The 23,074-nt window shown below is 40.0% G+C and overlaps 1 protein-coding gene across 5 annotated transcripts in view; it reads left to right on the top strand.

Moving 5' to 3' along the window:
* LOC141577684 (ankyrin repeat domain-containing protein 26-like) overlaps positions 1 to 20,005 on the top strand; it is a 40,412-nt gene extending 20,407 nt beyond the window's left edge. For all 5 annotated transcript variants that reach the window (XM_074363377.1, XM_074363375.1, XM_074363379.1 and 2 more), the window contains 8 exons: positions 785 to 922; positions 2,365 to 2,877; positions 4,345 to 4,497; positions 10,866 to 11,239; positions 11,817 to 12,005; positions 13,604 to 13,814; positions 18,520 to 18,565; positions 19,727 to 20,005. In XM_074363377.1, the coding sequence (XP_074219478.1) occupies positions 785 to 922; positions 2,365 to 2,877; positions 4,345 to 4,497; positions 10,866 to 10,970 (909 nt within the window). In that variant the 3' untranslated portion in view covers positions 10,971 to 11,239; positions 11,817 to 12,005; positions 13,604 to 13,814; positions 18,520 to 18,565; positions 19,727 to 20,005. The remainder of the gene's footprint in view (positions 1 to 784; positions 923 to 2,364; positions 2,878 to 4,344; positions 4,498 to 10,865; positions 11,240 to 11,816; positions 12,006 to 13,603; positions 13,815 to 18,519; positions 18,566 to 19,726) is intronic.
* The last annotated feature ends 3,069 nt before the right edge of the window (positions 20,006 to 23,074 follow it).

The raw sequence follows: 23,074 nt of genomic DNA, 5'->3' as shown, positions 1-23,074 counted from the left end.
TATTTATAATATTCTTTTGAATTAATCTATACTTTCATTTAAAACAAATAAAAGTTATCTCATCCTAAATATGAAGTATGACATTTAGAGCTTAATTTACTAATTTCTTGGTGTTCTCGGCATCTAATAGATGCTCTGTGTCTTTTCTGAATGAAGGAATGGAAGTTAAATTGAGCTTAATCATCAACATAAGGATTGATAGTTTTGGTCCATTCAACAAAGTAACAAGTCTAATTCTTAATTTTGGCTTTTTGAAGTTAAAATCCAGGCTAAATTGCCTTGAGACTATGATGGAACTGGTTAAATGCCTTATAAAGAAATTTTCTCTCACTGGGATTTCAAAATTTGTAGATACTGACAGGCATATGCAGAATAGATAAACAAGGTTATACTGTATAGCACAGGGAAATATATAGAAGATCTTGTGGTAGCTCACAACAAAAAAAGTTACAATGACTATATATATGTTCATGTAAAACTGAAAAATTGTGCTCTACACTGGAATTTGACACAACATTGTAAAATGACTATAACTCAATTTAAAAAGTGTTAAAAAACTTTTTCTTTCATGATACTACATCCCTTGTGTTTTTGCTCTGTGATGAATTTAGCTGTCACATATATTAGAATTTGAGTTATTTCTGTGCATTAGAGATCCCTGTGCTTAAAAAGACTACTTCTTTTTAACAGGTTTAAAATTTTTTTTTAAAGATTCCCCTTCTAAGCTTTTTTTTGACTTTTTTTCATAGTATAAAACCCAAAACCTAATGAAATGTGTCTCCAGGTTTTAGAAGAGCGAAATGATGCTCAGAGACAACTTTCTCGAGAGCAGAATGCCAGAGTAATACAAGATGACATCCTGGCCCATCATCTTTCCCAACAAAAGGAGGCAGAAAAGGCTAATAAGGAAATGAATGCTGAGGTATTTTCTTTAGTCATCTTCAAACGTGTGTCTATGAATTTGTATACTTACATAGTTTAAAAACCAATACTGTAGGTACAGAAAGTATAGAGGGTTTTAAAAGCCTATATATGTAAATATATTTTCTGGAGGTTTCATTTCTGGTCCATTGGATAAAGCAATATTTTGAATTCAAATCTATTTGCTGGCAACAGTGACGTAGTAACATTCACAATGGCCTCATCCTAGGAGAGGCTGTTAATATTGTCCATAGGAATCGATGAACTTTCAATTATTTCAAAACTGTTGCTACTAATGGCAGGCATTCTAGTTTCTGGCAGTGATCTCACTCCTTTGATAGATGATTGGAGAGGTTACTTTATCATTTCCACTGATGGTAAGGAGGGAAAAGCGCAGCCAGTTCAGAAACTGTAGTTTGGGTGTCATTCTCATACGTGTGATAAAAGTAACGCTCTGCTCCATGTGGTATCCGATTTCAGTACAAGGAGCTTTTGAATATAGTGATAGATATGCCATAATCTGTACTTAGTGATAATTTATTGATCAGTATTTTATTTTTAATAGAACAGTTCACTGTGTTTCCCTGCTATTTCACATCCATTACTGTTATAAACACCATGAAGAAGAAAAAAAATTATTGCAGAAGCAAAAAGTCCCCTGGTTTTCTAAGAAGAGCTCTGTAAATTTGACCTTCTTTACCTTTAGTGTATTCACCATTAGGGAAATAGAAGGCTTCTGTTGTGTTTATGTATTTATCCTAGAGAAGTAGCTTTGGTTTGGTGTAAGAGTCAGAGAGTCAGAAGCCCTGGGGGAAACCCTGCAGCTTGCTTGTTTTTTAACCCTTTATTCCGGAATTGTCACAGCTAACTGAGTTAACTGATGTTTGTAGATGTGCTCAGTACAGTGCTTAGATTTATCACTTATCCGTAGATGTAATTCTTATAACTCACTCTAAAAATGTTAGAAAGGGAGAATATTTATGGAATATTCTCAGGAAAAAAATTTTTAGGAAATTTAACCTGTCCCAATATATACAGAGCTAAGGCACTTACTTTGGGGGTAGCTGTAAAGGCTAGATGTCAGATACAATTTTTAAGTATAGTCAGATTTATTCATTTTTTATTTTAAGCCTTTTGGGTTTGTTGTATTTCAGAGAAAGAAAGGCCTTTCCAGTTCTGAGCTTCTTAAACATCGTTTCGTGGTTTCTTTTTTACTTTCATGGATTCACTGTCTTTAATTAAATTTTTGAACTTTTGGGGATTTCTGCTTGTTTAAAGTTTGAGATTTGTATCCACCTTAAGTTTTTCCAGTTGGATACCCAGATATTGCAAACTTATTGTTGTATAAACTTAGAGATTAGTCTTTGACTTCAAAGGAAATTATGATATGTCAGTTTATTGCGTACAGTTCAAAGAGTAAGAGATGAGGGGTTTCACTTACAGGACACGATGGATTTTGAGCTGTCTGACCCAAAAGATAGCAGCGAGGTGCTTCCTCAGCAACTTCCTGAAGCTGAACGTCAATTCCGTGGCCCAGAAATTGAGCTCCATCCCAGGAAAGATGCTCTTAGACCAACGACGTTGTTATTAGAATGCGTGCATAGAGACCGAGGCCAAGCCCAGCGTTCAAACAAGGAAACTGAACCCTTGTCTCAGAGCAAACAAGTGGAATTCAGCAAATACACTGGAAAGCAGGCGTTCTTGAAGGAGACAATATGTAAACTACAGAGTGAAAACACGTTGCTTCGACAGCGACTGGAAGTTGCTCAAAATGAAGGCAGAAGCGAAGAGACAATACTTAATGCCACACAGCTGTTTCTGGATCACATGGGAAAACTTGAAGCCATGAGCAGACGAGTTCTGATGCTGGAGGAAGGAAACAAGGAGCTAATCGATGAATGCAGATGTTTAAAGCACAGACTGTGTCAGTATGAAACGGACAGAGCAGAAATGGAAGTAAGTACCCAGAAAGGGAACCAATTGTCAGACTTCCTCAAAGAAAATTCAAAGTAGTATCTGATGAAAGCTGAACGTTGAAACTAGTTGAATATGAGAAATGTGCGGTCTATAAATATATACATTGTAAAGCAGCCTAAAGGCATTTCTTGTATCCAGCAAACAAAAATTAGACCTGAGAGGTGCTTTACTTTGAGTAAAGATGCCGTGTCACCTGAAATTCTAAGAGATTAAGCTATAAGTTGTTGACAGATACAGGCAGGTCTTAGTAATTTATACGGCCCAAATCATTTTAATCTTTCTGTCACCACATTTTAGTATCATGAAGCAGATAAATGAAATGCTCAGAACTAAAATGAGTATTTTGAAATTAAGATTCAGTTGTGTGAACCAAAAAAGTAAACAAACAAAAAAAAAAAAAAAAAAAGAGAGAGAGAGAAAAGATTCAATGGTGTGGATTACCTTGACAGTTAAATCCAGATTTCCCAGATGAACTGATGTGTAAATGCTGTATCTTGCAGTACTTTTCCTTCAGTAGCTTTTCATACATTTTTATTTGATATAACTTTATTTTTATTCATGTCATTTGGAATTAAATTTAAAATATTTCCATCTCAAATCATGTATTGTTATGATCTCTCCACTCCTTGAAGACATCTACTTTTCATTCAGTCATAATTTGGGACAAATGTAAATTTTAGCAAAACTGTGTTTGACTTAGTCTCCCATGTTGTATTTATAATTTACTTTGAACATTTTTTCAAATAATGTGCTCACAGTTCTCATTGCAAGGCTCAGTTACTGTCATTTGGATCTAAGTTTGTCCAGTACAGAGGAACTGGAGCGCTCTGTGATGTTCGAGTTTGGCACTGGGGTCCCATTTTCAGACTGAGGAGGAGCAGCCAGAGTCCTGAGTGGCAGGAAGGGAGTGAGTGGGAGGGGTGGGGGGAGCCGTAGGAGCTGCAGTCCAGGAGGCAGGGGAGGCCAGGTTGTCTCGGGTCCCCAAAGGCCACTGGAATAACCTCGCTTTTATTGTGAGATGGGAGTCTATTGGAAGGCTTTAAACACCAGATTGAATATGTGAAGAACTCTGAACTTAAGCCTCTAGTGAGAAAGAGGGAGAATGTTCCACAGTGTGGAATTTACCACCACTCATCCCACCCACACACCCCTTTCTGTTTGAGACTTCAGTGGGGGTAAAGCTTGGCCACTTCCTGGGAGGGGCAGGGAATGGCTGGTGGGGCTGCATCCATCGTCTAAGTTAACTTACTGTTGGTAAGGCAGGAGGGTCACTCCTTCTGTGTCTTTAATGAAACTCAGTAAACAGGAATGTGTGCCTATGAGGAAAAGAAGGTGAACTGATGTCTGTGGGGATAGTTCTCAAAGTCCATTTGTTGGAGTTACATATTATTAACGTAACTTAATAATAAGGTGACTTAAAATTCAGTAACAGAGTTATCTCTTTAGGCCCATATGAGACAGCTTCAACAAGAACTGACTGACACCCGAAAGAAAGTGTCCATGTTGGAAGCGTCCCTGGAGGTGACAGCACATCATAAGACTAATTCAGAAAACAAGAGACGGGATGGAGAGAGGAAGTCACATCAAACTGCGAATCCAGTACGTATGAAGTTCAGCACGTCGGCCGTGAGTGTGCAGCGCAGAGTGTTGCAGGACACTAGCTTTTCAGGGACAGCTTTCTTTTGCATCTTCCTTATAATTTCACTTTTATTATCTTTATAATGCACTTGTTTCTTAAACTTGGACTTTCATTCTGCCATTCTTTATTTTTTTCTTATAATATTTATCCTTAGAGAAGTTGAGATTTATACCTCTTTCCTCACAGAAGTGAACTTTTTTTTCCTATTAAACAGTATTTGTTAGTGATCTCTCACCACAATGAGGCAAGCTAGATCAAATCAGAGGATAATGTTTCATGGAATGTTCCAGAAAATTGTCATGTCTCATCTTCACTTTTGTGAATGGATATCGAATCTGTGTGTATTTATTTCATGGATTTCAGAATGCCTTGTGCAGAAAGGTCATTATACAAACCAGTTGAAGTTAGGCATTGCCTTCATTTTCTCTTCATTTTAGACATGTTGTCAATGCACGGAGAAATTCAGATCACATCTGTACACCCAAAATAGAGAATTAAGAAAACTGTCTAGATCCTGCCTTTGGATTTTTTTTTTTTTTAACTTTGTTCAAATATAATTCACATATTATAAGGGGATTGCATAACTCAAGTGGTAGAGTGCATGCTTAGCATACACAAGGTCCTGGGTTCGATCCCCTGTACCTCCTCTAAAAATAAATAAGTAAAACTTAATTACTTCCCTCCACCAAAAAAGAAAAAAATTCACGTATCATACAATTCGCCCATTTAGGATGCATAGTTAGTATCTCCTAGTATATTCAGAGATGTGCAGCTGTCACCACAATCAATTTTAGAACATTCCCATCACCCCAAAAAGAAAGCCTGCATCCCTTGGCCATCACCCCCAGCACCACAGCCCCCCCACCCCCTGGCAACCACCAGTCTGACTTCTGTCTCTATAGATGTGCCTGCTCTGGGTGTTTCCCAGGAATGGAATCACATGCTGTGTGGTCCTTCATGATTAGCTTTTTTCATTTGACAAAACGTCTTCAAGGTTCATCCATGTTACAGCGCTTGTCAGTGTTTCCATTTCTGTTTATTGTCGAACAGTACTCGGTTGTGGGGCTAAACCATTTACCCATCCATCAGTTGATGGACCTTTGGGTTGCCTCTGCTTTTTGGCTATTGCTAATAATGCTGCTGTGAACATTTCTGTCCAAGTTTGTGTGTAAACATGTTTCCATTTCTTTGGGGAACAGACTTAAGGATGGAAATGCTGTCATATGGGTCATATGGTAACTCTGTTTAACCTCTTGAGGACCTGCCATGCTGTTTTCCAGAGTGGCTGCACCATCTAACATTTTTATCCAAAGTGTATAATTCTCCCAATTTCTATGCATTCCTGTCACCACTGGCCACCAGCTCTCCTGCTAGGTGTGAGCTGGCATCTCATTGTGGCTTTGACTTGCATTTTTCTGATGACTAAGAATGTTGGGGATGTTTTCATGTGCTTATCCATTTGTGTATCTTCTTTGAAGACCTGTCTGTTTAGGTTTTTGCCCGTTTTCAAATTGGGTTGTCTTTTTATGATTGAATTGTCAGAGTTCTTTTGTATCCTGGGTGCAATTCTTTGATCAGAAGTAGGATTTTCAAGTATTTCCTCCTGTTCAGGAGCTTGCCTTCTTACCTTCTTGACGGTGTCTTTTGAAGAGTAGAAGTTTTTAATATTGATGAAGTTCAGTTAATCTATTTCTGTCTTTTACTGTCCTAAGAAACAAGTGCCAGATCCAGTCATGAAGACACACGCCTGTGTTTTCTTCTAAGAATTTTGTAGTTTTAGCTTTTTCATTTTGAGTTAATTTTTTATATATTGTATGAGGTAGAGGTCGAATTTTGTTCTTTTGCATGTGGATATCCAGTTGTCTCAGTACCATTTGTTAAAAAGACTATTATTGTCTCATTCAGTTATTTGACACTCGTATTGAAAATCAATTGACCGTAAATGTGAGGGTTTATTTTAGATTCTCAGTGGTGATGCCATGATGTATGTCTGTCCTATGCCAGTACCAATTCAGATGTTCTGAGAACTCTTTCCGAGTCTTCTTGCATATTTCCAGTTGTTTTACATAATAATAAAAAGTCAGTGTCACGGAATGTCTGTAACTCTACTTCTGTGGAGATTTGCTGCTTCGTGAAGGGGCCTGTGGCCAGCTTATGGCTTGCTGACTCTGTGACATGACAGAAAGTAGGCTTGCAAAGGTAAAGTCCATCCCTTCTCCCCCATTCAGACCTTTAGTTTCTCACCCAGTGCCTCCCACTTCACTCCAGTTTCCATCAAATCATGGTCACGGGATCTGCTGACTCAGTCTGCAATATACTTCATTATGTTGCATTCATTATAATTCATAGACTCATCCATAGATTTCAGTATCTAGAGGCAAAAGGTTAAGCCTGGAAACGATTAAATCAACCTTCCTCTTTGGAAACCTCTCTAATCCATCCTCTTGCCGTTCACGATGAAGTCCTCTTTTGGCTTGGTTCTTGTGTGTAACACTGGTGCCGATCTTGTTCTTGGTGTACATCCTGCATCGTCAGCTCCCTGTGTCTACCTCCTTTTACTTAAAAGGAGAGGCGCCTAGCTGTATTCTATAGCTTAATGCATAATTAATGAAATAAATATTTCATCCCATCCAAGGAAAATTTTCCAAGAGTACAGCTGTTAAAAATTAGATAATATTCAATCAGTTTATCAGAAACAGATAACAGATTAGTAATTTGAATTTGAAAAGTTCAAAGCCAATCTCTGATATGGAGAAGCATTTTGCTACAACATGAAGCTGAGACAATCTTACCTTCCCTTCCCAACAAGCTTTTAAGTAAGGTAAAGGAAAAATTGTATTTCATTTAAATACTGTGAAAGGACATTACATTTATGGTTCCATAATATTTTATTTTGTCTCTGAGGAAAGGAAAATGAAGAGTGAGTGCTAGATTAATACGTTCTCAAAGCTGCCTGTCTCTTAGAATTTCAGTTAATTGAAATGAGGTAAAAAGACTGATTTTGGTAAACTGACTCTTTCTGTTTGTTTTTCAATTATTAGACTTCAAATCCTGTGTCTCCTTGCTCACCAGTCTTCCTTAACCTCAAAGTTGAGGGGAAACTGTGAAATACATGCCTGTTTGTAAGGAGCTGTAATGGGATGGAGCTCTAAAGTATCTTCCCTCTCGCTAGTTCTGAGGTCTTTCTTTCAGCTATCTGCTGCTTCTCATCAGCACTTTGTCATTAATAAGTTAATCTCAACGTTTGTTACATTCCAGTTTATAGGAGACCAATTTCTACTATATTCAAGTTACATTTCTTACTGTCTTTTTTCATCCACTTTTGTGCTTATCTGTTTTTGCCTAACAAACTCCCCAAAGTTCAGTGGCTTTAAATAAGCATTTATTTTGTTCACAACCTGCACTTAGGAAAAGTGTGGCCAAGACAGCTGGCCTGTATTCCTCTCAGCTTCAGGTGGGGCAGCTCGAAGGCGGGGGGCTGGAATCACGTGAAGGTTCACCCATTGATGTCTGATGCTTGTTGTGGGTGGTGGGCTGTGGCTTAGGTGGGGCGGGAAGGTGGACCCCCTCCCCTGGAACACGTAAGCTGTCTCTGTGGCCTGAGCTTGCCCACCTGAGACTGGGTTCCAGGGTTAAGAGCGAGGCAGAAGCTGAATTGCCTTTTCAAACCGAGCCCTGCAGTTCACTCGGTGTGACTTTCACTGTTTTCTGTTCATTAGGAGCAAGTCACTTAAGGTTGGCCCATATTCTACCTTTTTTATGGAATTTAATTTTGAAAATTTATGGAGACACTCAAAAACCAGCGTAATCTACTCACTAGCCACAACGTTTTGTTACTGCTTCCACACAAGAAATCCACTTATCCCCACTCAGTCCCCAAGCAGGTCTCGGTCGCTGTGGTGTTAGGCTCAGGCTCCAGTGCAGGGCCTTACTTTCCCATCTTCCCCAGGTCCAGGTGGGGCTGAGGTTCCTGGGCGTGGTGGTTCTGGAGTACAGCCCCTGGGAATACTCCCCTCAGTGCTGGGGCTTGAGGATAAGGAGACACGGGTTATTTACCACCACACACCCGACATTCTGCTAAACTGCCAAGGACTCCCTCTTTCACAGCTGGAAGATGGGAGGCACACTGGCCCGTAGCAGTTCTGAAGTGCAGCCTGATGTTGCGGGCTCTTTAATTAGGACTTAGTCCTAACCCTGGGGGGGGGGGTTTTCTTCGCCGCTCTCTCTGAGCTCTTGGTTCTGTCCCTTTCATGAGCAGTGACCTGCGTTTGCAGCTGAGTGGTTCTCTCAAGCCAGTTTCCTCCTCGTAGACCTTCTAAGAAAAACCCAAAGGCTTCTTCCCATTTTGCACTGTCTCTGTCTCTTTCAGTCCAAGCTAGCAAGCAGTAGTTTTGCTACCACAGTTCTCTTTAAAACTTTGAGTTTCCTGTGAATTTTATTGGGGTTCCTGCCATTGGAAAAGGTATTCTCACGTCTTTTTGAGATAAACTCTTCACCTTGGGCTTCCTGTGAAGCTGTTGTGGGACCGTGCCTTTGAAATTCTTACGCTTTTAAGATCTTTAAAGGAATTTGAGCCAGCACGTTAAACCTTTCCAAGGTCTTAACAAAGCCTTGGCTTCATCTTTAGACTGTTTTCCTGGCAGCACCCTAGATTTGATCTTCGCCCGGAAGCCATTTCTCTGCTTACCCATTATGTGACAATTGGGCGTGTGGAGATGCTTTAAATGGGATACAGATATTTGAACCCAGTGAGTCCTGGTTCCTTTCTATTTAATAATCTTTTTGCTTGTTTTAGCTTATCTCTCTCATCAATTTTACTTTCAGCTGTTCGGTAGCAAGGGTCCCGTTCCCTCCGGTTTCAGTGTCATTTTCTTCCCTGGCCTAGAATCCTTCCCTCTCAGCCCTTCAAGGGCCCTCAGGCTTCCACTAACAGTCTCGTGGACACTTTGGGCTTTCACTCTTACTCTTCTCTACATCTGTTCAGGTTTCACCTACCTCCAGGTGCAAAGGCATCCCCACAGTTTGGGTTCTTTTCTAATGGTTGTGCCCCATTTTTAATATCAATATCTGTGCCAGTGATTTATTGCTAATAATTTATATAATAAACTGCCTCAAAACCTGGTGACTCCAAACAGCATTTGCTTGGTTCCCAAATCTGTGTTTAGACAAGGCTCAGTGGAGCCAGCTCATTTCTTCTCCACTTGGCATCAAGCGGGCACTAGAATAATCTAAAGGCTTGTTAATGCACATGTCTGGAAGTTGGAGCTGGCTTTGGTTGAGGACATTCCCTGGGGTCATCAGCTGGGACAGCTGTGTGTACAAAGACTCAGTAGGTGGCCTGGGCTTCACAACGTGGTGGCTGGGTTCTAAGGGTGAGCATCCCTATGGAGTGAAAGTCAGAGGCCATTTAGCCTTAGAAACCACACAGCAGTGCCCCCGCATTCTGTCCCCTGGAAACCAGTTAACTGAGGCCAGTACATACTTCAGGGGAGGGAATTTCACAGGGGAAGTGCCAAGGAATTTGTAGAGATGTTTTACAACCACCACCTCCGCCTGCCTTGTCTCAGCAAATAATCCTTCTATCTGAAGGAAAGCAGTTCTTCCCAAGTCAGTGTCACTGAAATTCCAGCAAGTTTTTTTGTTTGTTTTTGTTAAGTATGTTCTCTTGTTTTGTGGAGAGCCACAAAGGATTACAAGAATTAAGGCTTTTTTGTGTGTTTAGAAAAATGTATCGGTCATCTTACTAAACCACTACACTAGGAGATTGATTTCTCCTTAACTCTGTGAATCATTCATTGCTCCTTGGCATGCAATTCAAACTAGCATAAAATATTTGTATTTCAGAGAAAGGCTTATGGCATTAGAATCCATATTTGTAAGATGTATTAATTGCAGTCGTTTTTTCAAAGTCTTGTTTTGGGAGGCATTTATTAATTCAGCCCTAAGTAACTCAATATGATCTCCCTAAACTTTAAAAATCATGAAGAGTTGAGACTTGGGGAAGGAAGGGGTAAGAGACTTTCTACTAAGAGGTGACTTGTAGTCATTTTATGTAGGAAAGACATGAAACAACTACAGAAAAGAAGATTGTAAAATCAAGTACAAATGTATAACAAAGATGATGAAAATAAACAGTATATTTTTGTGACTCTTGGTGGTTTGAACTTTTTTTCTTGATTTTCTGAGTAATTTGAGTTTCTCCATTCCACTAGGTAGATATGCCACTTTATTGTAACTGAATTTATTTCAACCTTTGATGCTGGGTTAGAGTTAGGCTGTTCTCAGTCTGCTAACATCATTACCAAACAATTTTATCTTTTTCATGCAGAATACTGATCTTCCAGCAAAAGAGGAGTCTACATCTTCAGTAGTTCTCCATCTGAGTGCAGAAACTCAGCTTCTGCTAAAGGAGTTATTACCCTATTACCTGTGAAAAAGATGCAAAGGAAATGTGAAGCACTAGAGGAGGAGAAGAAGAAGTTGGAGGAAGAAGCAGTAAATCTGAGACGTCACCTCGAAATGAACCCAGTGGAAAGCAGCCAAGTGGAGCATAACAAACGGGAGCCTGGAGAGCAAGCAAGACGGGATGCAGTAGAAGCACTGAAAGAACTCAGGCGGGCTGTGCAGCACAGACAGGAAACTGAAGAGCAAGCAAGACATGATGTAGTAGAGAAACTAAAAGAAATCAGCCAGTTTTTACAGGTGAGACACTGATCTGTAACGTGCTCTAACTCACTTTGCTGAGAATGACAGTTCTGATGTGTACATTTTATGTGTTTCCTCTACTTCCCATATAGCAGTTGGTTTTGTAGATTTCTGGAAGGAAGGCCGCATTTGTTACTCCCTTTAAATAATTCAGTTTCCATCATCACTATCACTAAATTGATCCTTCAGAACAATTCTCACTAGAGAATCATTTTTAAGACCAATTGGTGTAAGTCAAGACTACTAGGAGGAGAATATATTGTGATGTAAATACTGTGCCACACTCGGGGATTGCTCTTAAGTTGTATTGTTCAATTTTTAAAATTTTAAATTGATCCTTTTATTCTTTGAACTATCACATTACATGAGTACTAATATAAGAGTGATTCAACTTTAATTTTGTAATTCAGATGTAATTCACTTGACATTGATGATAAGTAGTTTAACATTCAGCTTTTTTCTCACACTTAAAATTGCTCTCTGAGTCATTGACTCAAAACTAAAGGGAACAAATAGACTGTAATTACTCAGGTTATAATTATTTTTAAAGTTGTATCCTTTTAATTTGCTTTAGGCACAAGCAGGATTTCAAGAAAACGTGTTGAGAGTATAAGCGTGCTTCAGTTAGTCAAACGGAACCCAGAGTTAAAGATCTGGAGCCTGAACTTAAAAGCGATTCTAATGAAAACAAAGTGGAAAAATACAAACAAGTGTACCTGCAAGAGCTAGAAAATAGAAAGTCTTTGGCAAGTGAACTTACCTCGTAAGTCAAAACGTAGAATTATAGAAAATAACTCAGGTCATTAATTTGCCTCTAAGGCATAATTCTTACTGAGCCGGGTTCATGAGGTGAGCAGCAAGTGAAAACTAACTAGATAGTGTAATTTGGGGAAATGATGTTAGCAAATGAACTCCCCTTTAAAATGTCAGTCCAGGGCACTTTGCATCTCCCTGCCTTTTGTTGCTTTTACACGACTTTATTTTTTATATTTGCATATATTTAACCCGATCTAGTCTTTAAGCTAGGGGTTTTGCAAACTTTGTAATTTAGACAGCCATATTATGAGAAATTTCTAGCTGGAATTCCCATAAATAGAAATGTTAATGAGTTTAAAATTGACTGTGTTTTGGAAGAGCACAATGTAAACCCAAGGGGCCCCATGCTGGTGTTTGGTGAATTTACGTTCTTGATTGTGATATTTGGTGTCACCGCTCGTGGGCACCCTGAGACGAAGTACTGTACCTTTCTAAGTTTGTCTCCGCTACAGAAAGGCATGCTTGGGGAATAGGGGGAACTTCACATAGGGGTGAAGGGCAGCATAGTGGTTCACAAAGTGGCTAAGAAGAATGTGGTGGCCTGCCCGAGGGGGTGTGTGGGAGACAGAAAGGGCGGGTCCCACCTCCGGTGCCTGACCAGCAGTGTTACAAGCTACAGGTCTCCCCACTATCCAAAAGTAGAGCGTTCCTATGAAAGTTGTCGATGTAAAGCAAAGAGGCAGTTACCTTAGGACACATCTTGCTGGTGGATGCATGAAATAAATATGCATAAAGCACAGGCGCTCATGGACACGGTCCTAAGCCGTGGCGGCGTGATGCCGGGACACTGAGTGTGATTCTGGGGAAGGAGCTCGGTGGGGCCCCTCTCGCTTCTCGGGGCGCTCGTTGCCCCTCTGATTGCTCGGGCTAAAACAAACACCCAGCGCTATTCTGGCTTTTTGCTTTTTTCCCATAAAAGTGAAAATCCGCTTGAGAGTTTGTTTGATTATGGAAAACAGGTGCTGATGTAGGCCTCTGGTAAAAGCGAAGTAACAAAGTGAGCTTTGGGAAATTGGGGGACACTTGAAATTGCCCCTGGCGCTGTCGGAGTTCTTTCCCACCATCGACTGTGCCGCCTGGTGCCCCCCAGAGGTGGTGGCTCTAAACTGTTGCTCAGTGCCGCATGCTTCCTTTCTCCCAGGTAATGAGTGAACTGTGTATATAAGGGGGGTGAAAGCAAATGCTTGAAAATGGCTTTGAGGAATGGTTTATCTTTTATTTCTAAACTGGTTTACTGAGGGTGAGTATGTCTAGATGCAGCCGGTGCAGAAGGCAGTGGGGGTCCTCTGTGGGGGCGTCTCCATCTCTGACTCTCCCCACTTTGAAGTACTTGTTAGTTAAGCGCCCCCCCCCCCGAGGAACGTACATCCTTCTTTAGGACAGTATTAAACTGTACTTGTTTACAGTAGATCTTCGCTGACGTATTTTTGGTGTTAAAACGCAGTTTAATGGGACAATCTGTTTACTATTATAACAACTTAAAAAATAAACATCACTTAGGAAGAAAATGAAATGAATGAAATCTGTGTTTTGCGATCCTCGCAGGGTTAATGAGAGGCTGGCCGAAGTGAGCACTAAGCTTCTGCTGGAGAGACAGCACAAGAGCTCTTTCCCTGGCTTTGTTCCTGCAAGGCCTGTTGGCGCACCTCCTTCTGCTGCTGGTACTAGCATGGAGGCCAAAAGGAGTCCTACTCGAAGAAGGCGCTTCAGGACTTTTTCCGACCCTTCAACTAACTTGAGCGTTCCCTTGGTCCGGGTTAGTTATATTATCTTTTTTTCCTTGGGTTTCAGATTTCTGATACAATTCTTGTTTTTAATTTGATGAAATTCTGAGTTGTTTATTTGACTGATGCACACTAAGTAGAAGCCATCGTTAATTGTGCTTATAAAGAAAGGAGACAAATTTTATAATTTTTTAAAGTCCCTGGACTTGTAGTTTTTAAGAGATACCTGTCATTAACTTTATTCAATAGATGCAACTAAACTGACAAATGTTAAATTTCTTAAAAAGCTCCATTTTAAATTCTATTTTAGAAGTTAAGTATTAGTGCCAAATAACTAGAGATCCACTTTCCATCGATTGGCTTAGTTTCTGATTGATTTCGTTTTGGCATTGGTTGATAGTAATTTTCAAGTTTTGCTGCAGCCCAGTTTTTCTACCCCTAAGCACAAGTAAATGATTGGCATTGAGCTACTTAACCACATGCGGATGCTTTTTAGGTAAAGGAATCCAAGATAAATTCTTTTTATGAATTCAATAAACTTGTAACACTAAAAATATTAAGTTCCGTTTTTAAGTTTAAAATTTTTATCATTTTCTTCTGTAAGAGTACATCCTTAACTGCTATTTTACTTCTAGTATTGTTATTTTAATTGTTATAAAATGTCTTACTGAGCAGTTGTAGAACATTTCTAAATACGTAGTCAAGGAAAGCAAATACTTCAATTTTTAACAAGAAGTTCACTTATGTCTCTGTCTTGCCCTCACCTGCAGGAATACCGAGGTGGCAACGATAGTGAGTCTTTAAATTACAACCAGTTTTCATTGTGTATCGTTGTTAAAATAGCCATTTAAAGCGGTACGCGTTGGTTTATGGTTTGATGGTGTTTTCATGATCTTCTTGATGCAGAGAAGGGTAACACGGGCCCTTGTTATGTGAGGTCTCAACCCATTTCTTCTCACTTGGCTTCGTGTCATAATAAATCAAAGAAGAATAAAGCTCAGGTTTCGTAGACAGTGTTGTGGTTAAATTGAGTCTAAGTGCTTCAGAGTCATGAAACCGGACTGCGTGGTGTTAAAAAAAAATTGCATGGCTAACACTTCCGCCAGTGGCTAAGCATGATGCAAACTCGAAATGTTTTCATTAGTTGTCACCAAAAAATCGACATTGTGTCACTTTGCAGGATGATGGTGGAAGAGTGTGAGTGCAAAAGCAATGCAAGAGAAAGCTCCTGAGGACAGTTTTCTCCTTTAATGTTTTTTGGGGAAAGAGGTGTCTATGTTTTAGTACTTCTAGATACACTGGAAAATGATTTATTTTAACCTCAGTGTTGTAGTTCCGAGGTACACGTATTTCTGTGGGGCCGTGGGGCCGAATCATGCTAGGTTTAGCAGGGAGGTTAACAAGCCCCGCTCTGTCCGGGTGCAGAGACACGTCTCCCTCAGCACTGCCGGGCGCCTCACAGGACTTACTGTACATTTACGGCTTACAGAATTCTTAGTCAGACTTAGAGAAAGAAGGTGCCTTGTGGAATTGCTAGGGATGTAATTATTTCTGCTGGGAAAACATAAAGTAATGCTATGAGAGGTGTGAACATACTGTTTAAAATGACAGGAAGGGATGGGTTTTTGCATGGGGCTTAACAAAACAACAGACTTCCACAGCTTTTCAGCTATGGTTCTAGAAAGCAAAATGTTAAAAATGGCATTGCGGTTGAATTTAACATTCTCCTTTATGTGCAAGGTTTTAACATTTTGGACTGTTCCTACTGTGAAGTTCCAGCTTACTCAGCATTTTTTTCTAACTTGACAGAAGTGTTGCTCTAAGTCTGAGTTCAGTCGTGGTTGTCGAAGCAAGTTTTTTCCAGTTCGTAACACTTGGGTTTATTGCCTCTCTTACCACTGAATGAAGTATAGCCTTGTCACGTGACATCGTTGTAGCGGTGACAGATGGACCCCGTATCTGTTTTGCCGATTTTTACCCTCAGATTTCACATTCTAGTTTATTTCTGGGGTGTTTTGTCCTACATGTCAGAAGCAATTTTACAATTTTACTCAATTGTGTTATTTAATTATATTACTATAAAATACAAAAAGTTAAAATTATCCTGAGCAGATACATCACTGTTTGATTTTCTTGCACATAGAACTTTTTTTCTGAGAACTGAAAACTTAAAAATGGATTCCAGACAGTATTATAACAGACAAAATTTCTCTGTTTTAAAGATTATTTTGTGTTCAAGAATGTTTTAGTATTGGTATGCCTAACGTGAAGCATGGCCACAATAGTTAATAAATGTCCTTCAGATCTATTTTAAATAGGAAGACTAAATTTTACACTCATTGATTTTGGACTTTTGGTGTATTACTGACACTTTCAAACATTTTCTAATGATTTATTTAAGTAACTTAAATTTCTCAAATGTCCATTCAGTTTAGCAGCCCTTTTTCTAAATGGGATTATAGCAGTGCACCAGAGCTAAAACGATTAACATTCCTAAGACTTTAACTTTTGACATGACACAGCACTGCGTCTCAGCAGAATCTGGTCACGTTTCTTTTAAAAGAAGGCTTCCAAGGCAGGGCACATCCACTGTGAATTTTAATTCTAATCAAACTATCACAGTAGTTAAGCTCACTTGTCTTAAGGCAGAGGCAGAGTTCAATAACCTTGTTTCTGCTATCAGCTCTCTGCCCTGTGGACTCCCTCCTGCCCTCATTTCATTTTGTCTGAATGGACAAATGAGGAAGCGTGCTATCTTTTGAAAGACAATCACTCAACTTCTTCCAGTTCTTTTTCTTTCATTCACTTTTTTCTCTGTACTTAATTTTTTAGCTCCTTGATCAACAAATACTTTCTCATTTCCTTTCTCTGCAGCAAAATACATGCATTTAATAGTTACAAACTGACAAGTGTCATTTCCTTCATACGTTAGCCTATTTACAACAGGATAATGAATGAAAGCAGTTAAATGACTTGATTTTATTTCATTTGTGGAATTGTACTTATGTTTATTACATTTAAAATAAGAATGGTACCAAATTTTAACTGAAAAGTATCAATAATCTGAGAACATATTCACTTTGGAAATGAAGGTGTGTGTATACGTGTGTGGCAAGTGTGTTTTTATCAAATTGATCTCGGAAAGAGAGGGCAGCATTATCTTCCAGCCTGTGACCTCAGTTTTGACCTCAATCCTGCAGTGTCCCCAGTGGGACCTTCCATTTCTATGGGACATAGTCTGCAAACTGCCAGTTAGGAGAGAATGCTCCTAATTAAAAACCATTAGAATTAAAACTTGCTGATACATTGTCTTCCTGTGTATAATTTTCTCACCTTTCTGTGTTTTTGTTAAATGGAAAAGTTTAAGTAAAGCTGCAGGTTCCTTCTCCTTATTAATGTTGGACTTCAGACCACTTCCACCATCTGGACATGGGGGTCCTCACCTAGAAATAAACATAAAGGTCCCAGAAGTACCTATTTAGGAAAACAGCTTTGCAGAGGAAAAGATAGTAATCTTACATTCAGCTCATGTGAAAGTGTGATCTACATTTTGCATAGTGTTTATTAACGGTTATATGAATTTATTTCAGTAAAGTCTTCTCCCTTCATCTGTTAGGCGTTTTTCACTTCACAGGACCCACCTGGCACTTTTGTCACGTTGTTGATGGCAGAAGGCCTCTGTAGAATGCTCTTGTCAGACAGTGTTATGGAAAACAGTCTCTGAAAATACTGGCAAATGGTAGCCCCAAATTTTGTCTTTGCACCTAACATTTACAAAGGCCTCGGCTCTCGTGTCGCTGTTACCACCGCAGTGTTTATTATGTCTGGTGGACTAGTTTAGACCCTGTTTATTGAGCGGGTGACTTTTATAAGAAAGGTTTTTAAAAGAACACTGTAGGTGGGGACTTTTGCAGTTTGAAATGTCCCCACACATTTCATAATTAAATACCTAACTAATTAAGTCAAGTTTCAAAAAGTTGGCCCTAATTTCTAGAATGGAAACAAAGTTACATTTAAAGAATTACGTATTGTTTTCCGTATTTCTAACTCTAGGAATTTGTGAATCAGAATCCAACTTTTGTAACTGTCGCTAGTCTCTCCTTTTCTTTTCTTCAAGCAGATTTTCTGATATAAATATTTTAGTCATATACAGAGAGCAAAATACATTTGCTTAACTTGTTTGCCGGTAGAATTTTCATTTGACATTATAACAGAACACTTTTCTTCATTTTATGCATCTGCAATTCTGTGCTAAAAACTTTAGCAAGAACAGACCTTAAAATTAAAAGTGCAGGAATGGAAATCTCATTTTAAGGAAAAATCCATTAAGGTTAAAAAAAACCTAAACTTTTATAAAGGGCAGTTTTTCTGAGAACTGCAGAGTAATGCATTCAGTGTAGAACATGACTTGAATTGTTTAAACTCTTTGTACTAATAAGATCGGGCATCGCCCTCTGAGATTTTGTGTATCCGACAGGGCAGTGTTTATTGTGCTTTCCATCAGGGGAATCTAAATAGCCTTTCATATATATGTTCTGTATTATCTAAAATCAAAGTAAGTTAGAATTTATTTTATTTTAGTCCTGTGATTATTTTTTCTATTTAAGCAATCCTCAAGTAAGGTCAAGTCTCTAAAAGTATTTATTTAAAGGCCACATTTCATAAGCTAGCTGTCATTCCTATGATAGTGTTTCATATTTAACTTACACATTAAAAATAATATTTGACTTATTTCAGATGCGGAAGTAGTTGGAGAATAATACAGATAAAGAATTAAAAGAAGGTATGTTGCCAACATTTCTGAATTAAATTTAGACATTGATTTCCGAAATACACTGTAAACAGTAAATGGCATCTCTTTCTATTGTTTGAATAACAGATACTATGTTAAATTTTTTTGTTACACATATCTAATGAAAAATGTGAAAGCACAATTTCATTCATAATGATAAGTGTACTTATTCCTCATTTATTCATCATGATCCATAGCTTTAAAAAAAATCTCAGGAAGTCTGTGTTCTCTATTTCTGGCTGTGCCCTTCCTCTTCTGCTGTCCCCGTGGGCCTGTCACCTGCACACGGACCTGTTCTCAGAAAGCATGGAGGTCATCAGCTTCTCGAGTTTGGTAGTGACTGAGGCCAAAAACCCAGACTCAAGCAATCACAGTTCATGTACCTGTCCCCTGGTGGATGACAATTAATTTCCTGTCATTCACTTTGTCAGGGGTTAACATTTTGCCCTCAGGAAAAATTCCAAATTCCTTAGCTTGGAAGAAAAACACCCACATCGATCTGGCTCTTGCCAAAGGCTTCAGCCATATCTCTTTACTCCCCTGCTCTGCCCCTGTGCTCCAGTGGCTGGTCAGACTGCGTCCGGCTCCGCGGGCGCCCCACCTGCCTCTGCTCTGTGTGTTTGCTTCTTGCCTCTCCCTCCCACACTTTCTCCTCCTCCTTCAGGTATCTGCTTACACGTCACGGCCACCAAAGAGGGGACAGTATTGACACAAAGCTGGACGTCCCTTCTGAGTGTTCCAACTGTGCCCTCTTTTATACCTGTCATGGCATTTATGTCTCTGTACCGAAATTGCCGGTTTATCTAGTTTTCCAGTTTACGGTACATGATTTTTCAGGGTGGGCTTTGTCATCTTCATCTTGTGATTCCAGTGCTTGTCACAGTGACTTAGTACATGGTTGCCGAGTAAATGAATGAAGAATGAGAAAACCGGGGGCTCTGATCCTTAGCCACAGGAGCAGTTAATTCAACATGCAGCCCTGGGCAAAGTCTAGAGTAGTAATCTTGTATTTTGTGTTGTAATCGTGTGTAGGTATTTTTCGTTCTTCTTAAAACTTAGAAGAGTCTCAGCTTTTCTTAAAAAATAAACTGACATTTAGTTACCTATGAAGTATTTTAAGTAAAGAATCTAATTCTTTCATTTTCTTTCCAGCTACTACTGAACTTGGATCTAAGTCCTAGAGACTCTCTCACAGCCTTGATGGACGAATCAAGTCTAAGTCCAGATCTGGTTTCGAAAGCACGTGAAGAATATGTGGAGATTTTGAAGAATAATTGTATGATGTGCAAGATAAATAGTAAACATTTACCTGCTGGGCTGTTTGCTTAACATTTTATTTACTTTCCATTATGTAAGATACTGACCCTGTTTATTAAGGGAAAATACTCTTGCATTCTATGGGCATGATTAAAATTGATGTAGTATTTTAAATCACGTTTCTCTGCATCTCATTGACTTTTAAGCAGATTTTGGGAATAAAACCCAGCACTCTGGAGTATTATATACTCAAACTGAGCCCAGATGCCAGCTGTTTAAACAGCACCCAGCCACCCACCAAACTTGTCGATATTGAGCCGTGTTGACTGATAGCTTTTTTGAATTTTCCAGCGTTAATCACTGTCTATAGACCTAAAGATTTAGACGGACAGGGCTTGGATCTGCTGTGGCTGTTGCAGTGTTCTGATGGATCACAACAATCGTTACAGTGCCATCAAGCTTTCTATATGTTACCTTAAACACTGATTCACAGATGTTTCCTCATGGAGAAACGAAATCTGCCTCAGGCTTTTCATTTTCTCTATTTATTTACTTTTTGGAAACAGTCTTAAAATTAGAGACAAGTTCTGAGCACCAGACTCAAACGGACATTGTCACAAACATGCCATCTCTCCCATACATTCTCCTAAGGCGTTATCTATCTTCCCTAAATGTCACTTGTTCTACCATAAGTGCCCTTTCTCTCCCCTCTCACCAAGAAGTCATTTGTTTTTCAGAAAATGCCTTTCTCCTTTTCCTGTCACTTATTAAATTGCATATAAGCCCCCACTTCTAGCCACCTCTTCAAATCCCATTGCTTTGTGAACTCCTGCATGTATTCATACATAATTTTTTTCTCACAGTAATCAGCTTTAGTCAATTTAATTTGCAGGTTCCCAATCACTGAATGTAAGATGGTAAAGGAAATACTCTCCTTCTCAACAATTTCCAGGAGCTAAATTTTTAATAACTCCTACTTAGATCCTTTATTCCCTTTTCTGTCTTTTCAGTGTGCTTACTTGGCAAAACTCCCAACTGCACAACAGACTGATTGTCACTCTTCCCCCTTACATCCCCCCAGGCATCTAAGTGCTGCTGAAGAAAGTCACGCACTGCCCAGCGATCCTACTACTTTTATTTAGTTAACTTGCACCTTCTTCCTTCTCAGTGACGATTTCAAATTCCCCTCTCTGTAAACATCTCCCTCTGTTTCTTCCCTCTCAGATGAACAGACAGTCTTACTTCTGACGACAAACTTCCTGAAGGATTTGCCTGCTTCCCCACCAGCAGTCTGTCCCCACCCATGCTGGTGTGTCTTCCCTTCCTCTATTCCCACGCAGCGAGTCACTGATGACTCCCACGTCTAAACCAAAGTGACACCTTTCCAGCCCTTGTCTAACTGAACTTCTCATTCCTCCGGGCATTCCATGTAGCTGACCTCTGTAACTGACCGCTGCCTGCAGCTTCCTCTTTAGTCTTCAGCTGAAGAGGATGTTGAAGGTGAGGGCTGCAGCCTTCTTGGTGAATTCACTCAGTTTACCCTGGCTGTCTCCCAAGGAAGTACACGTGTTATTCAATTTTTATTTTTCTCCTGTTAGTCTGCCTCATGTCAGGTTAATTCTTAGACCAGCCAGATGAGTCTAGAAGGGTGGAGGACCGCTCCCCGCCCCCACCCGAGCTCAAGCCTGAGCACAGGTGGCTGTGCTCATTCTCAGCTGGCGTGGGCGCTGCCGCGCCTGCAGGGAAGAGGTCGATGGCAGACGCTGCTGTTCCTCCAGCACTAGCCAGTGAGCTGAAGCTCACCTGAACGTCCTCCAGGCTGAGCTGGGGTCACTGCTCCCGGCAGCAGAAGACTGCCTTTGTGAAAGGAAAACAAAAACGGAGTCTGCATTGCTCGAGAGGGCTCACGAAGGAGGTGAGACTTACGCACGTCTCAGCCCACAGAGAACCCGGCCCTGTGAGCATTTATTGCCCGAATGAAGTCATCCGGAACACCTGCCAGAAACTTCAGCTTCCCTCCTGCTCTGCTCTCTCAAGATGGCCCTACAGTCCTGAGACGCTCTGCCCCCTTCCCATCCCCACACCGTCTCATACCTCAGGTCTCAGTGCACCACCACTGTTTTATTTTCCTCTCTGTTTTCTCTTTGGCTTTTTTAGTTATTTGCCTTTTTATTGATGTATATAGTCAGTCAAGATGTGTCTGTTTTTGGTGTACAGAAATGGAATTGACCTTAATCTACTAACAAAGAATGTCAAACAGTTTGCGTTAAATGTTCATGTTTACTTGTATTAACCAAAGTTTTGCAGCTGAGCTGTACTCTGCTCAGGACTAGAATGCTGTTGAATTGTTTCATTAGTGCTGTGCATACGCTCTGATGGGAAAGCTTTTGATGTCCTAACAGAAATACATTATGATCTATTTTTCTATGGAGTTGTTTCTATTATCACCTTTTATTTTCACTTTTATTTAACAGCAGTACCTCTTTTCCTTTTAATCCAATTTTATATGCTGCTAAATATATTTTAAGTATAGTGTGTTTGCAAACCTTGGTAGCCATGATGAGAACTTTATCATGTGTAGTAGGAAAAGCTATGAAAATAGGTAGATTGTAAACAGAAAATATTATGTTGTAACTGTATGAATTTTTAACTGCTGTAGACTGGATTTTGGAAAAGAATGTAAAATATATCCGCTCAGAATAATTAATTTGTAAATTCTGGAAGTTCAATTTTTATGTGGATGGTATGACACTTGAAAATACTGTCTTGGGGTTTTTCCCTGAAAATACCCAGATGTGGCACCAGTGGCAGCAGGGGCACCAGAGGCAGCAGGGACAGCAGAGGCACCAGAGGCGGGGGAGAGAGGAGGAGGAGGGGGACCCTGAGCAGCGGCGGCGGCAGGAGGAGGAGGAGGAGGACCCGGAGCGGCGGCGGCGGCGGCAAGAAGGGGGGCGGCAGCTCAGCAGGAGGAGAAGACCCGGTAGGTATTCACGCTCCGCGGAGCTGAGCCAGACGCGTCTTCTTACACACAGGTTGCCACTTCCCGGGCTTGAGAGTGAGCGTGGCGTCGGCGGAGGGAGATGGCCTGGGAGCGCATTATTTCATATTTATGTTAGTTGTGTGGGTCCAGAGTGAAGATATAAAATCCATAATTTAGTACAGGTTGTGGATAAAAAATAGTGAAAAATCCTGAGCTAAAGGGTCACACTCAGAGAATGCCATCAATGTACCACTGTCTGCTGG

The sequence above is a fragment of the Camelus bactrianus genome, chromosome 5 (genome assembly GCF_048773025.1).
Source record: "Camelus bactrianus isolate YW-2024 breed Bactrian camel chromosome 5, ASM4877302v1, whole genome shotgun sequence".
NCBI lineage: Eukaryota > Metazoa > Chordata > Mammalia > Artiodactyla > Camelidae > Camelus > Camelus bactrianus.
This window is presented reverse-complemented; position numbering and strand designations above follow the sequence as displayed.